The sequence below is a fragment of the Pholcus phalangioides genome, unplaced genomic scaffold (genome assembly GCF_987345545.1).
Source record: "Pholcus phalangioides strain wild (caught in Gottingen) unplaced genomic scaffold, Ppha-v1.0 ptg000005l_1, whole genome shotgun sequence".
NCBI classification, from domain to species: Eukaryota; Metazoa; Arthropoda; class Arachnida; order Araneae; family Pholcidae; genus Pholcus; species Pholcus phalangioides.
In genome coordinates this window covers 12,962,895-12,975,652 of record NW_028301598.1, presented here as the reverse complement: position 1 = coordinate 12,975,652, position 12,758 = coordinate 12,962,895, and the positions used below count along the sequence as shown (strand labels likewise).

Sequence of the window (12,758 nt, the reverse complement as noted above, 5' to 3'; positions counted from 1 at the left end):
TGGTCTTCAACCGCTAGGTTTTTTCTCACGTAAACTTTCACCCACCGAAACACGGTATGGCGCATACGATCGAGAACTTCTTGCCGCATATTCTTCCATAAAATTTTTCAGATATATGCTTGAAGCTCGTGAGTTTATACTTTTCAGTGACCATAAACCACTGTGCTATGCGTTTCGACAAAAAAGTGAAAAATGCTCACCTAGACAGCTAAGGCATTTAGATTATACAGTGTATCGCAGTTCACATCGAACATTTGCCATATTCCTGGATCGCAAAATATTTCCGCTGATATCTTATCACGCGTAACAGCAATTTGAGTTCCTGGACCTCTAGATTTCACTGCCATCGCTGAGCAGCAAGAGGGGGGGATAAACAACTAAAGGAACTTCTAAAGAGCAAATTAGCTTTGCAACTGGAGAAAGTATTTCTTCCAGACGCAGCTAAAGCGCTCTACTGCGATTTGTCAACAGGTGCAGTTCGACCTTATATTCCAGAAAAATTTCGATATGATGTGTTTTGGAATATGCACAAACTCTCACACCCAGGAATTTGACGCACTATTGATTTGGTCAGAAAGCAATTCATTTGGTCATGTCTAGCTAAAGACTGTGCTAAATGGACAAAAGTGTGCATACCATGCCAAAGATCCAAAGTGCACAAGCACACGAGATTTACACTACAATCGTTTGTGGAACCTTCCCAACGATTTCAACATATTCATTTGGATATCATTGGCCCACTGCCCATTTCCGATGGATATTCTTATTGCCTGACAATGATAGACCGGTTTACACGATGGCCAGAAGCGGTACCTATCCGCGACATCACAGCAACCACGGTAGCTACAGCTTTTCTTTCCACCTGGATTTCTCGATACGGCACACCTTTAACAGTAACAACTGATCAAGGTCGCCAATTCGAATCGCAGCTATTCCGGGAGCTTTCCAAATTCATCGGAGCAAAACGGGTCAGGACAACTGGATACCATCCACAAGCAAACGGTATGTTGGAAGAGTGGCATCGCCCTCTCAAAGCCGCGTTGAAATGCCATGAAACCCATAAATGGACTGAAGCATTACCTACAGTTCTACTCGGTCTTCGGTGCTCTCTGAAACAAGATTTGGGGTGCACACCTGCAGAACTACTATACGGAGAAACTTTACGATTACCTGGTGAATTTTTCCAAGCACGAGCTAATTCCAACTCAACTGGCGCTTCCGAGTTTCTACAAATGCTGAGAACTCACGTCCAAACTTTCCAGCCACGACCAATCAAACGGCATGGAGGACATCCTACATTTGTTCACAATGATTTGAAAACTACTTCTCACGTTTTCGTGAGAACTGATAGGGTGAAACGTCCTCTGGAACAGCCATTTGAAGGACCATACAGAGTGATCAGCCGGACCGACAAAGTGTTCAACGTGGACATAAGAGGAAAATCAGTGTCAGTCGATCGGCTTAAACCGGCATTTCTTGTGAATCCGACGGTGGAACCGGTACCTGTATCTCCGAACGTACCAACTGCAGTTACTACTGACAGACTCACAACTGACTCTGCTGTGAAACCAGTCAGAACCACTCGTTCTGGACGTACTGTCCACTTTCCAGATCGTCTACAGTGCTCGTGATCACTGATGCTACTCCATAGTGTGCGATCACCTCTTACTACTCGTGATTACTGGGGAGGGAGTGTGTGGTGTCCCACGCAGACGACCCCCCGAAAAGTCGGGTCAACGACCTAGAGAGTGTCACGTGATCCCGAGTACTGGAGACGACCGTCTCGAAAACAACAGCAGCAGAGAGTCACTGCACACGAAAGCGTGAGGTTCGAAAATTTCTATGCCTGTCTTATTTTTTCATTAACCAAGATAATCATTCTGTTTGTGTCGTCGTAATAAATGTTTATTCCGAAGCTGTGGCTCTGTGTGGTGACTCCGCAACGTTATAAGCAGGATCCACTTTAATTAACAGTTGAAGGCACACATTTATATATTTACTATTAATCAATGTATAAATTCCCTCTGATTGATTTTATATTTCGTTAAAAATATCATAGCATTTTCAATATCTTCTGATCAAATTTAAAGCAAATTAGATTCTCTCTCAGACACTTATCTTCCGATTCCATATTCACACTTTGGTTTTCCTGGCAAAATGATTTTATTTTCCTTCCCTGATGATCCACCATTCTGATCTGTCGCCATTTAACTCTTACATATTTTAACACTTGAATATGGAAGCTATGTCAGATTTGTGTTCGAGAAACTTAACAGTGTGCTTATGTGTGTGCGCCCAGCATTTGGCATGTTTTGTGTTCAGTAGGTGGTGCCATCTATCTAGCGCCGCAACTAGATACTTTCACAAACTGGGCAAGTACACATTTTGGCACACCCATGTAATGTAGAAGAAGCAGTAATAAAGGGTGAATTTGGTGCCCCCTATAATGCAGAGCGCAGGACGCTAGGCCTGCATGCCCCTCCCAGTTGCGGCCCTGCATCTATTCTCCAAACTGGTAATGCGTGCATTTGAAGTTCAATGTATGCATATCTGTGTTGTAGGTCTGTGTGATCGCCGTGGCAACCTGAAGTTTTTTTCAAAGAAATAACCAACTCTAAATTTTAAATCTTTAGAAAATCACATTTTTAGCCAATTACCATTGCGCAATTGCAAGTTCCAAACACGGATTTTCACTGAAATAAAAATTTGGGGGAGGTTATAAGGGGCCTCTTCCTTTCCCCTCCCCGAGATCAAAAATTAAAATATTGGAATAAAATAATGTATTTTATACTATCTGTGAAGAGTTCGTTTCTTGTGCCCCTCCAAAAGCCGATTCTGCGTACACACTCGTGATTTTCGCGATGCGAAAGGATGACTACCGCATAGCAACTAGATGACAAAACTGGATATTCAAGGTCAAGTTTTTACAGATTCGGTTTTTTCCCACGATATCGGGAAGGTTTTACAATTTGAATTCCAATCCTTCACGATTAAAAAAAATGCGCATTTGCAATATTGTAGGAAAAAGAAGAATTTACGCCATAGAGACGCTGTCTTTGAATGCCGGCCTATAGCCGCGTAAGTACCATAATTTCCAGTATATAACCAGAATGGAGAAAATCTGCAGGGTAATAAAAATCCGATATTTGAAACTTCTGTACACGGCCCCTCATTCAGGGAAGCAACTAGATATCCCTCATCTTAAGCCGGGTTTTCCTAGGAATAAGTTTTTTGCACAGCGTGAACCGAATAAGACCATTTCACGCCGGCAGAAACGTGTTACATAATTACGCTACGCGTTTGTGTTTTCCTACGTGGCGCATCAGATCAGGGCGGCTATATTATATTACATGGCCTTGGCATCAGCTACTCTGTCGTCTGCATGCTCCTGTTTGTTAGGGAAGCTAAAGAAAACACGAGAGAGAGTGTGAAGAGAACATCAGCAAAACACGCGGCGCACGACACATCTGACTCCTCCAGAAACAGTGGGCCAATCACGCCCGACGTCAAGCACTATCGTGAGGCTCTGTAGGAAAACGGTCATGCTGCTTTTCTTATCGGTGAGTGGACGGCGTGTCACGCTAGGCGAATTACATTGCGCGCAGCACAGGAAACCTGCTTCTAGGAAAACCCAGCTTTTTTCTCCAACAACCCGCGTGTATATCAATACAGTACAGTATACAAAGTAGTAAAACCAGTTTTTCAAGGTCGCGCGATCATGATACACAGTAAAAAGAAAGGGGAAAGGTTTGGGAGATTTTTCTCTTTTTTCTTCTTAGAACTGGGAAAGAACGCGTCCCGAAGGACGCGTGAACAAAATTTTTACACTATCTTTTTCAAATTCCGGGTATTTCTGACCGTTGTTTATTTATAAGAACCTGGATTCCCGGAAAGAGAGTCCGGGTTTTAATTTATAATTATTTTTATTATAATTATGCTTGTTGGTTTTAGCATTTTTATGCTCGCTCAATCCAGCTCTTATTTATGTTTCCATTTCTCTTATGTTTCATGATATTTTTCATATTGTTTTCTATGCTGGCGATTTTTTTTTTTGGCACCCGTAATGTGTCTAAAGGCCTTGGCGACTTTTGATAGGGTCGTCGGACATGTTTGGCGCCGAAAATCGCAAAGCTGCCCCACTGAAGCTGTTCCCAAAAAAAATTTCAAAAGCCATGTAAAGCCAATTTCTTTTGAATAGACTTTTCGAAAAATAATAGAAGAAATTTGAAAAATCATTTAGTTAAAAAGTAAAAATGGCACCACGACGCCAGTTAAGGGTCAGAAATACAAATTTTAAATCATGGAAAAAATCTCAAAATACACACTTGTGAAAGGCGTTTTTTCTAAAAGAGAAATCACGATTGATATGAAATAAAACTCAGTCACGGAATCATTGGGAAGCTCTTCCCACAGCCAGCATGAATTACACTTCGTCTCCCCCCCTCCCAATAACAGTAATGAAAAAACACAGGCCTAGAAGTGAAAATTTGAAAAAAAAAAAAGAGTAGGAAAAATAGGAGGGAAAAAATGGAATTGCCAAATTATCATAGCATATAAAAATGTTGCGCCATTAAGATTCGCACCTTACATACTTTAATTATAATATTATCTATATATATTTTAAGAAACTCAAGTTCTCTAACGAATTTAAAAATCTTTCATTTTCACAGAATTTGGTATCGAAAACAATGTAAATAATCAAATTTCTACTGTTACTTGAAAAGTCCAACTATTGATCGTGATCCATTTTTCCCCGTGCTTTTCGAAGAAAGTAAAAAACCTGTCTAGGTGCCATAGAAATGTAACCCATGCATGCTTAACCCATTGTCCACGGGCCGAATGTGGCCCCGGAGTGATCTGTTGTGGCTCACAATTTCAAATCTTATTTTGTAAAAATGACCCAAGCGACACTTCCAGATCGTTCAAGAAACCCTGCAGCACAGGTCATTCAAGTGGCTCGCGTCACATTCACATATCACCGCGGCACAGTTCCAGATTACCCAAGTTACCCCAGCTGCTGTTCTACTGCACTTAAATGACCTGTGACACATTCCTAGATCACTTAAGTGACTCACAGCACAGTTCCAGAGCATTCAATTGGCACATGAAACTTTTAAAAGAACACTCAAGTAACCTGTCGACCATCTACTTGTCCCCGGTAACGATTCTATCGTTCACTCAGCGATTTCTCGTTATGAGCGATAAAAGGGAAGGATTTTGCGACCATATTCTTCGTGAACGATAAATGCGGATCGCTGGGAGGGACAATTGTGAACGAGAGCCGGGAACCTCTCGTTCAGCGGAAGGACAATTATTTCAGTAGGCTTAACAATGGCGATGGCGTCGACTTACGTGTTGTTAAATGATTATTACAAGATTTACAGAAGACTGGATGTTGTGAAGATATTTGTTATTTGAGATGTTAATTTTTTAAGGAAGGAAAAAACTCATCTCTGCCTCTACCGGGAGTCGAACCCGGGTCCCTCGATTGCCGGACGAGTGCTCTGACCACTAAGCTACAGAGGAGATAGAGATTTTCCTTCGCTAGAGCGTTTTTCCTTCCTTAAAAAATTAACATCTCAAATAACAAATATCTTCACAACATCCAGTCTTCTGTAAATCTTGTATTAACAAGTGGAGAGCGACATTCATGTCATAAATGATTATTACGATTCTCAAATGCCTGCACGTGCTCCGGTTTGAAATAGATACGCCATGGATGCGTTTGAGCTGTCGGATAAAGAATTCGTGAACCTTTTTAGGTTGAGGAATTGCGCCGATGTTGGCCCATAGGTCGGAACTCGAGACACCGGACACCGCTGACAGTTGAGAGAAAGGTAAGTAATAATTAACGTTTAAATTAATTATAATCAGAAATTATTCGTTGTAGTGGTGTTTCATTTTGAATGAATGTTTTTTTATTAATAATGGAAAACGAATCAAGTACTTAATGTAAGCCTATTTAGGCCTATACATTTTTTATGTTCACGATGTTTTCAGGTAATTTTGATATTCATTAAAAAACACTAGGCTTTCAAAATAAAAGTATTTTGAAAAACTCATGCACAAAATATGTAGTTCTGTGCAGTGCCGTCTTAACACGTGCGGCCCCTTCCGGGCACGACCCGATGTGCATAAGTGGCCTCGTAAAAGTGAGAGTTGGTGCTATGATTCTCGGGAACAGCTTCGATATAGGGGACCGGTTGGCGATTTTCGGCTACTTTTTTTTTCGGCGCCAAATATGTCCGATGACCCCATCAGAAGTCTCCAAGGCCGTTAGGCACATTACGGCGCCGAAAAAAAAAATCGCCATCACAGAAAACAGTCAAAAACAATAAAAAAAATCACCAGCATAGAAAACAGGCAAAACAATAAAAAAATTGCATAAACAAAAATAAGCTCTGGAATAAATACTCTGGATTGATAAATAAATGCTCTGGATTAATAAATAAATAAATACTATGACCATATCATATATACAAATGCAAAGGGTCGCGAAAAGCCCACAAACGTCTACACGGTTTTGAAGTTCTCCCATTTGATTTCCCTAACGAGTTCTAAAAAGGCATTGAATGCATCGATATTTTTAGCTGCGCATGATTTCCGGAACATAAATTGAGCCAAATAAAATTTAAAATCCGCCTGCCTGTTGTATTCCGGAAGTGTGGCCTTGACGTGTCTCCATGTGCTTTCAATGGTGTTCGTGTGAGCACCTGTTTCAGCATTCTTGAATTCAACGCTATGGTTGACTTTCAAATGGGTATACCCTTTTTCGTCTAAACGCTTGTAGGCCTTCCAGCAATCTGAATTAATGGTTGTGCCCTTCTCAATCCAGGTTTCGATAAGCCCAACGAGCGTATCCGCGGAACTGTCATGAACGGCGACCAAAAAACACCGCCCTGATTCCCTCTCTACCCCCCCGAAAACCCACTGACCCTCCACCCTGCGGCCTTTATTATACTTCCGCTTCCCAAATTTTGCCTCATCAATCTCAACGGTCTTACAGACTCCGCCTATTTTCTCCGAATGGAGCTCGATATAATCAAGAAGAATCCCATTCATAAACTGTCGCCAGTCGGCCATGGTTCCGGAAGAAAATGAATATTCCCGAACGATCCTGGCTGTAGTTTGACCTTGCATCATCTCATAGGATAGCAGGAAAATCTCGGGAATATTCAGCTTACTAAACCCGAACCATGAGCCAAACCTAATCGATTTCTTGGCTCTGCACGTACTAACCATGCAGACCCAAATGAAACCGTCGGAACTATCCTTTTTTGACGTTACCTTCATGACATTTCCGCATTTTGGGCAACGCATTGATGATTTGATGAGCCCTGTTTCGCGCAAAAATTCCAAAAACAAGGGCATATTTGGGCATAGGTACGTCTGATAGAAAATGATGTTACCCACGCCCTCCTCACCCAACGTTGCCCGGTTGTTCGAAAATTTCAGAGTGAGTTTTTGACTAGAAATTATACCCTGAAATTTTTTAACAACGCTGAAAACAGAAGTTATGACGAAATGCAATCAAATACGACAAATTGAAATAGGAAAGGAAAAAAAAAAAGGGAACAAAACAACCTGACCAGACGACGAAAATGTAATCCAAACAGTCGGACAAGCACAAACGACAAAATGGCTGTACGGCTGTTTGAAAAGACGCGCTACAACAAGTATCGCCACCTAGCAGTATTTTTCAGAACTAGTTCGAATATTCTGGAACAACGACAACCCGGAAGAACAACAACGAACCAGAGCGCGCCAACTATGGCGACTTATCATCGGAAAAAAGTCGCCAATTTGGCGTGTCCCCTATATCGAAGCTGTTCCGATTCTCGCGAGGAAAGCATAAAATTTATAAGCTATAGGCCCTTTCAGTTAATTAAGGGGGTCCTAGAATATAACTTTGTGGGTACCATGCATGGGCCTCAGGCAAGGGTGGGGCTGAAGGGGCCCGGGGACGATTTCTATCATTTTTCATTGTTTTACACTCTAAATTCGCCTTTTCTGGAAAGGACCGGCAAAGATCCAAGCGTAGGGGTCCTGCGGAATGGGGGCACATGGACCCATTGCGTTCTTGAGACAACCCCAGACCTGTGATTCCCAAATTTTGCAGGGCAGCTAAGAAATTGGGCTGGCGCCTAAACATTTTTTCCATTTGTCAAGCCTTGCCTGTGTATATGTGTGTGTGTGTAAGTAAAATTAATAAGTACCCTAAACAAGTTTACAGTATTTTGTTTAGATCACCCTTTGTCCATCACAGTTGTTCCAATGAAATATTCACTTAATGGTTTACCTATTTTTGTGAGTACTGAAGCGATTGCACACTGCATGGATAATAATGCTATTCGCTTGTATGCTTCTCTCACTGAGGTCCAGAACTAGATGCTTGGTCACCCGAGGCAAGCGAGTATTTTGATGCCCCTTTGTAACGTTTTGAAGGAGAGGTATCAGAATGAAATTTGCACCCTCCTCGGGTCTAGTGCCCGAGACCCATCTGCTTCCCCCCCCCCCCTAGTTGCAGCCCCGCTCTCACTTATGCATGTTTTTCCCTTGTACTTTTGCTCTGGGGGATGAGTGAGAGATACGGTATACAGTCTATATGCTCGTTATAATGACCTCATTTAATAGCAACCATTCGATTACTAACCGATAGCCACACTATATGTCATTTGTTTTCATGTTTTGGGGGGGGGGGGTGTGGTTACATTTTCCGTGAGCGCGTTAGCATTTGTTTCTAACAGAAGTTTCTCGTAGCACTTTACCATAACATTAGTTTATTCAAATATAATAGTTTTACAATATATCTTGAACAACTACCTCATGTTTGATTTAACTTTTGCGCAGGTTCTATGTGCATGCCACTGGTGCCTACCAAAGAAGCCTGAGCCAAGACATCTGTTTGGGGATGTACGAACAGTCTGTGAGTAACTCTATCCATACAGTTACTGAGGCCATCAATACGTTTATGCTCCATAAGTATGTGAGATGTCCCAATATGTCGACCTGCAAGAGAGTTTTTGGGAGAAGCTCAAATTCCTCGGAATTATCTGTGCCATAGACTGTATACAAATTCCTGTTGTGGCACCATCAAAGTTTGACAAGAAGTATCCAGAGCCTTCCTACGTCAACGGGAAGCAGTTTCACTCCGTCAACGCACAATTGGTGAGAAATATAGTATTTCAACTTCTTGCCAATAATCATCCTTTATGATTTTGAATTTTGGGAAACGTCTGTGGGGGGGGGGGGGGGTTAATTTTTTAAAAGCACCAGTTATATGGTTTTTGCATTTATACGACACCATTATTTGAGCCTGACCCCCTCCCTCCAAATTTTCAATGAGTTTATGGCCATGGTTTCACATGGCATCACTATAACAAACATTAGACAGAAACAAGCTTCACATTAGGTTCACAACACGGACACGCACATTCAAACATGTATCAATTTGCTAGAAGTTCCACAGAGCAATATGGCTGAGGTGCATGTCTGGTTTAGTAGTCATTTATGATACGTTCCATGAAAACTGTCACTATGCAATGACATAAAATAATAAACGGTGTGATATCTTTATACAAACTATCAAACAGAATTTGTTCTTGTAGTACTATACACGTATGTTGTCTGAACACTGTTCTCAACCTTTATGTAAAGAATTTTTTTTTCCATTACTAAATTTCAGGATATTTGTAACGATTTCTGTCTGACACAATGTTAACATCGAGGCAATGGATGCTCAGCGGTAATGATGACTATTGCTAGTGAACTGTGTGGTTTTTTTTTTTTGAGCGGTACACACTGGCTGCGGGTGTGTTTTTCCAACCTATACGTGTGAATGCAGTCAAAAATAGGGAGGGGAAACGTTATTGACCAGATAGGCATGCACAAATGTTGCGTTTGTCTTCTAAGTTTTATCTTTGTGAATTTTTGATTGTGATGTTTTCAGTTTTTGAATATAGTATTGCTTATAAAATGCCTTGAGTTTCGAATGTTTTATGCTGCAATGTATTGTCCTGGCAGTTAAATTCTTGCCATACCTCAAATTTTGCAAGAAAAGAAAATAATAAATGCACAATGAAACTAAATGTAACTGAGAGTTGACTCATTACTTAATCAAGGTGTGAGGAATTCATTGATTTTGGTTTTAAAAAGATATCGGCAATAGTTTTTATTAAAATATTTTTAGTGATCTTGATCCTTCCTTATGTTCGTTCATTTTAACTTTCCAAATCTGTTAGCCGATGCATACATTTCATGAATTTTTAAATAGTTGAATTTAACTGTAAACAGGGCCATATTATCCTCCAGCCTCCTGTGGGAGATTAAAAAGTGACCTATCTAAATCAAATACAGCAATACAAATTCAATCAATAAAAAGGAAAAAAAAATCACAATTTTAATTTTTCTTATATACTTCAATAAAATCTTTAAACATGTTACATAACTGTGATGAAAGATTGTTTATAGAAGTGGGTACTTCTTTGAAGGTTATTGCAGTTTCCTCCTGTGCCTGTATGAGCTCTTCTATCGCATCCCCCCCTTTTTTTTTTCGTTGTGGCGTCCTGTTCAATGAAGCTGAGGCTGTTTCCTTTTGATGGGAAGGAACAGTAAGGGATACATCAACAGGACCTGAAATGTGTATTCAAGTGAAGGAGATTTAACAAATAATACCTCATAATCATATCCATTATGCATCAAACTTTCAGACAGTTATATACAATGATGATACAACCCAATGCCATCATGTCACAACTGTATGTGTTATAAGTTTCTGAAAATGCAGAGCAGTCTCAAACCTGGTGGGGGGGGGGGGCTATGCATTAAGACGGCACTAACTGGAAGACCACAAAACTCAATTGGAAATGTGTGAAACATTTCTGTATGCCAGAGGTAATAGGCACAGTATCCCAAAAGTTAAATTTAATGAGATCACAATGTAAAGAAGCTCTTCGCTTGTGAGAAAATGTGACATTGGATGAAGTGAATTTCACATTTTTTTTCACAGCACTCTTGTAGTGAGTCCATGTCTACACAAAAAGAAATGTTGTGGTTTAAATAATCATCCTATGCATAACTGCCACATTAATTCAACCTTCAAAACCAGATTCAAAAAGGCCTGTTTGGACCGCTGTTAATTTTTGTAACATTCTACCATTGTTTATATAAACCACATAAAAAACAATTACATTAGATTTTTTTTCCTTTGAGAGATGTTGATAAAAAAAAAAATTTAGTTTAAGCGATTAAATGCAATATTTCCTTATTTCGTTTCTGTAATTTTTCTAACATCAGCAGGAAACAAAACTTTTGGTTTTATAAACGAAACATATTTAATAAATTAACTATATTTCATAAATTACAAGGTAAAATTCAATAAACTTGGAAGTACTCACCTTTTTCCAAACCTTCCCATCTTTGCTGGGACCATACGGAATGGCATTTAATTTTGTCGCCAGCCGTGACCATGTTGTATTTTTGTCGTGACTTGTGAGGTCAGAGGACAGCTTCCCCTGAATTAAAACATGGCGTTTCTCCAAAAAAATTATCATCAAATCATACTGAGCGGCGATGGTCTTGGAGCATCGCTTGGGTTGAGCACCATTCATTGCGATAGGGAAAAAAAACACACGGAAGGGACAGAAAGTAAATAAACAGAATGTTTCTGTTGCCACCGGCAGGAAGAACAATTAAAATAAAAACATAGTAGTTGTTGTATTTCCTTAACATAGCGCTGATTGGTCAGAAGATGAATTACTCTCGAAGAAGCATTTTCGCGTACTTATCGTATCACGTGGTCTGAACGACAATATTCAACGAGTGGAAAATGGTCGCTCAGAATTGTCGCTGAGAATTTTGTCCTTCAGCTTGTCTTTTAGAATTGTCCTTCAGCGAGGGACAGGTTGTTATGAACGACAAGTAGATGGTCGAGCCCCTGGATAATAATTGAAGATTATAGTGACGCGCATATGGTCAAAATTTCTTTTCTTATAATGTGCGATATAACAAAACACGAATACTGATAAGCAAAAACAATTCAACAAACTTGGAACTACTCACCTTTTTCCAATCCCTCCCATCTTTGCTGGGACCATACGGAATGGCATTTAATTTTGTCGCCAGCCGTGACCATGTTGTAGTTTTGTCGTGACTTGTGAGGTCAGAGGACAGCTTCCCCTGAATTAAAACATGGCGTTTCTCCAAAAAAATTATCATCAAATCATACTGAGCGGCGATGGTCTTAGAGCATCGCTTGGGTTGAGCACCATTCATTGCGATAGGGAAAAAAAAAGCACACCGAAGCGACAGAAAGTAAATAAACAGAATGTTTCTGTTGCCACCGGCAGGAAGAACAATTAAAATAAAAAACATAGTAGTTGTTGTATTTCCTTAACATAGCGCTGATTGGTCAGAAGATGAATTACTCTCGAAGAAGCATTTTCGCGTACTTATCGTATCACGTGGTCTGAACGACAATCTTCAACGAGTGGAAAATGGTCGCTCAGAATTGTCGCTGAGAATTTTGTCCTTCAGCTTGTCTTTCAAAATTGTCCTTCAGCGAGGCACAGGTTGTTATGAACGACAAGTAGATGGTCGAGCCCCTGCATCACAGTTCCACATTCTTAGTATACTGCTGCACATTCCCAGATCATTTAGGTGACCCGCGGAAAATTTACAGATCACCGCGGCACAGTTCCAGAGCACTCAATTGACCCAAACATATTTACAGGTCAGCTTAACTGACCCGCGACACATTT

At 40.4% G+C, this 12,758-nt stretch overlaps 1 protein-coding gene across 1 annotated transcript; it reads right to left on the bottom strand.

Moving 5' to 3' along the window:
- Positions 1 to 6,513: 6,513 nt before the first annotated feature.
- On the bottom strand, positions 6,514 to 7,320 carry LOC149086330 (uncharacterized). Its single transcript, XM_089232356.1, has one exon. It carries the CDS (start codon positions 7,318 to 7,320, stop codon positions 6,514 to 6,516), a length of 807 nt encoding a protein of 268 aa, XP_089088482.1.
- Between the last annotated feature and the right edge of the window lie 5,438 nt (positions 7,321 to 12,758).

Excerpts from the sequence above, each read along its gene's own strand:
- LOC149086330 (XM_089232356.1), bottom strand. The coding sequence starts at position 7,320 with ATGCGTTGCCCAAAATGCGGAAATGTCATGAAGGTAACGTCAAAAAAG.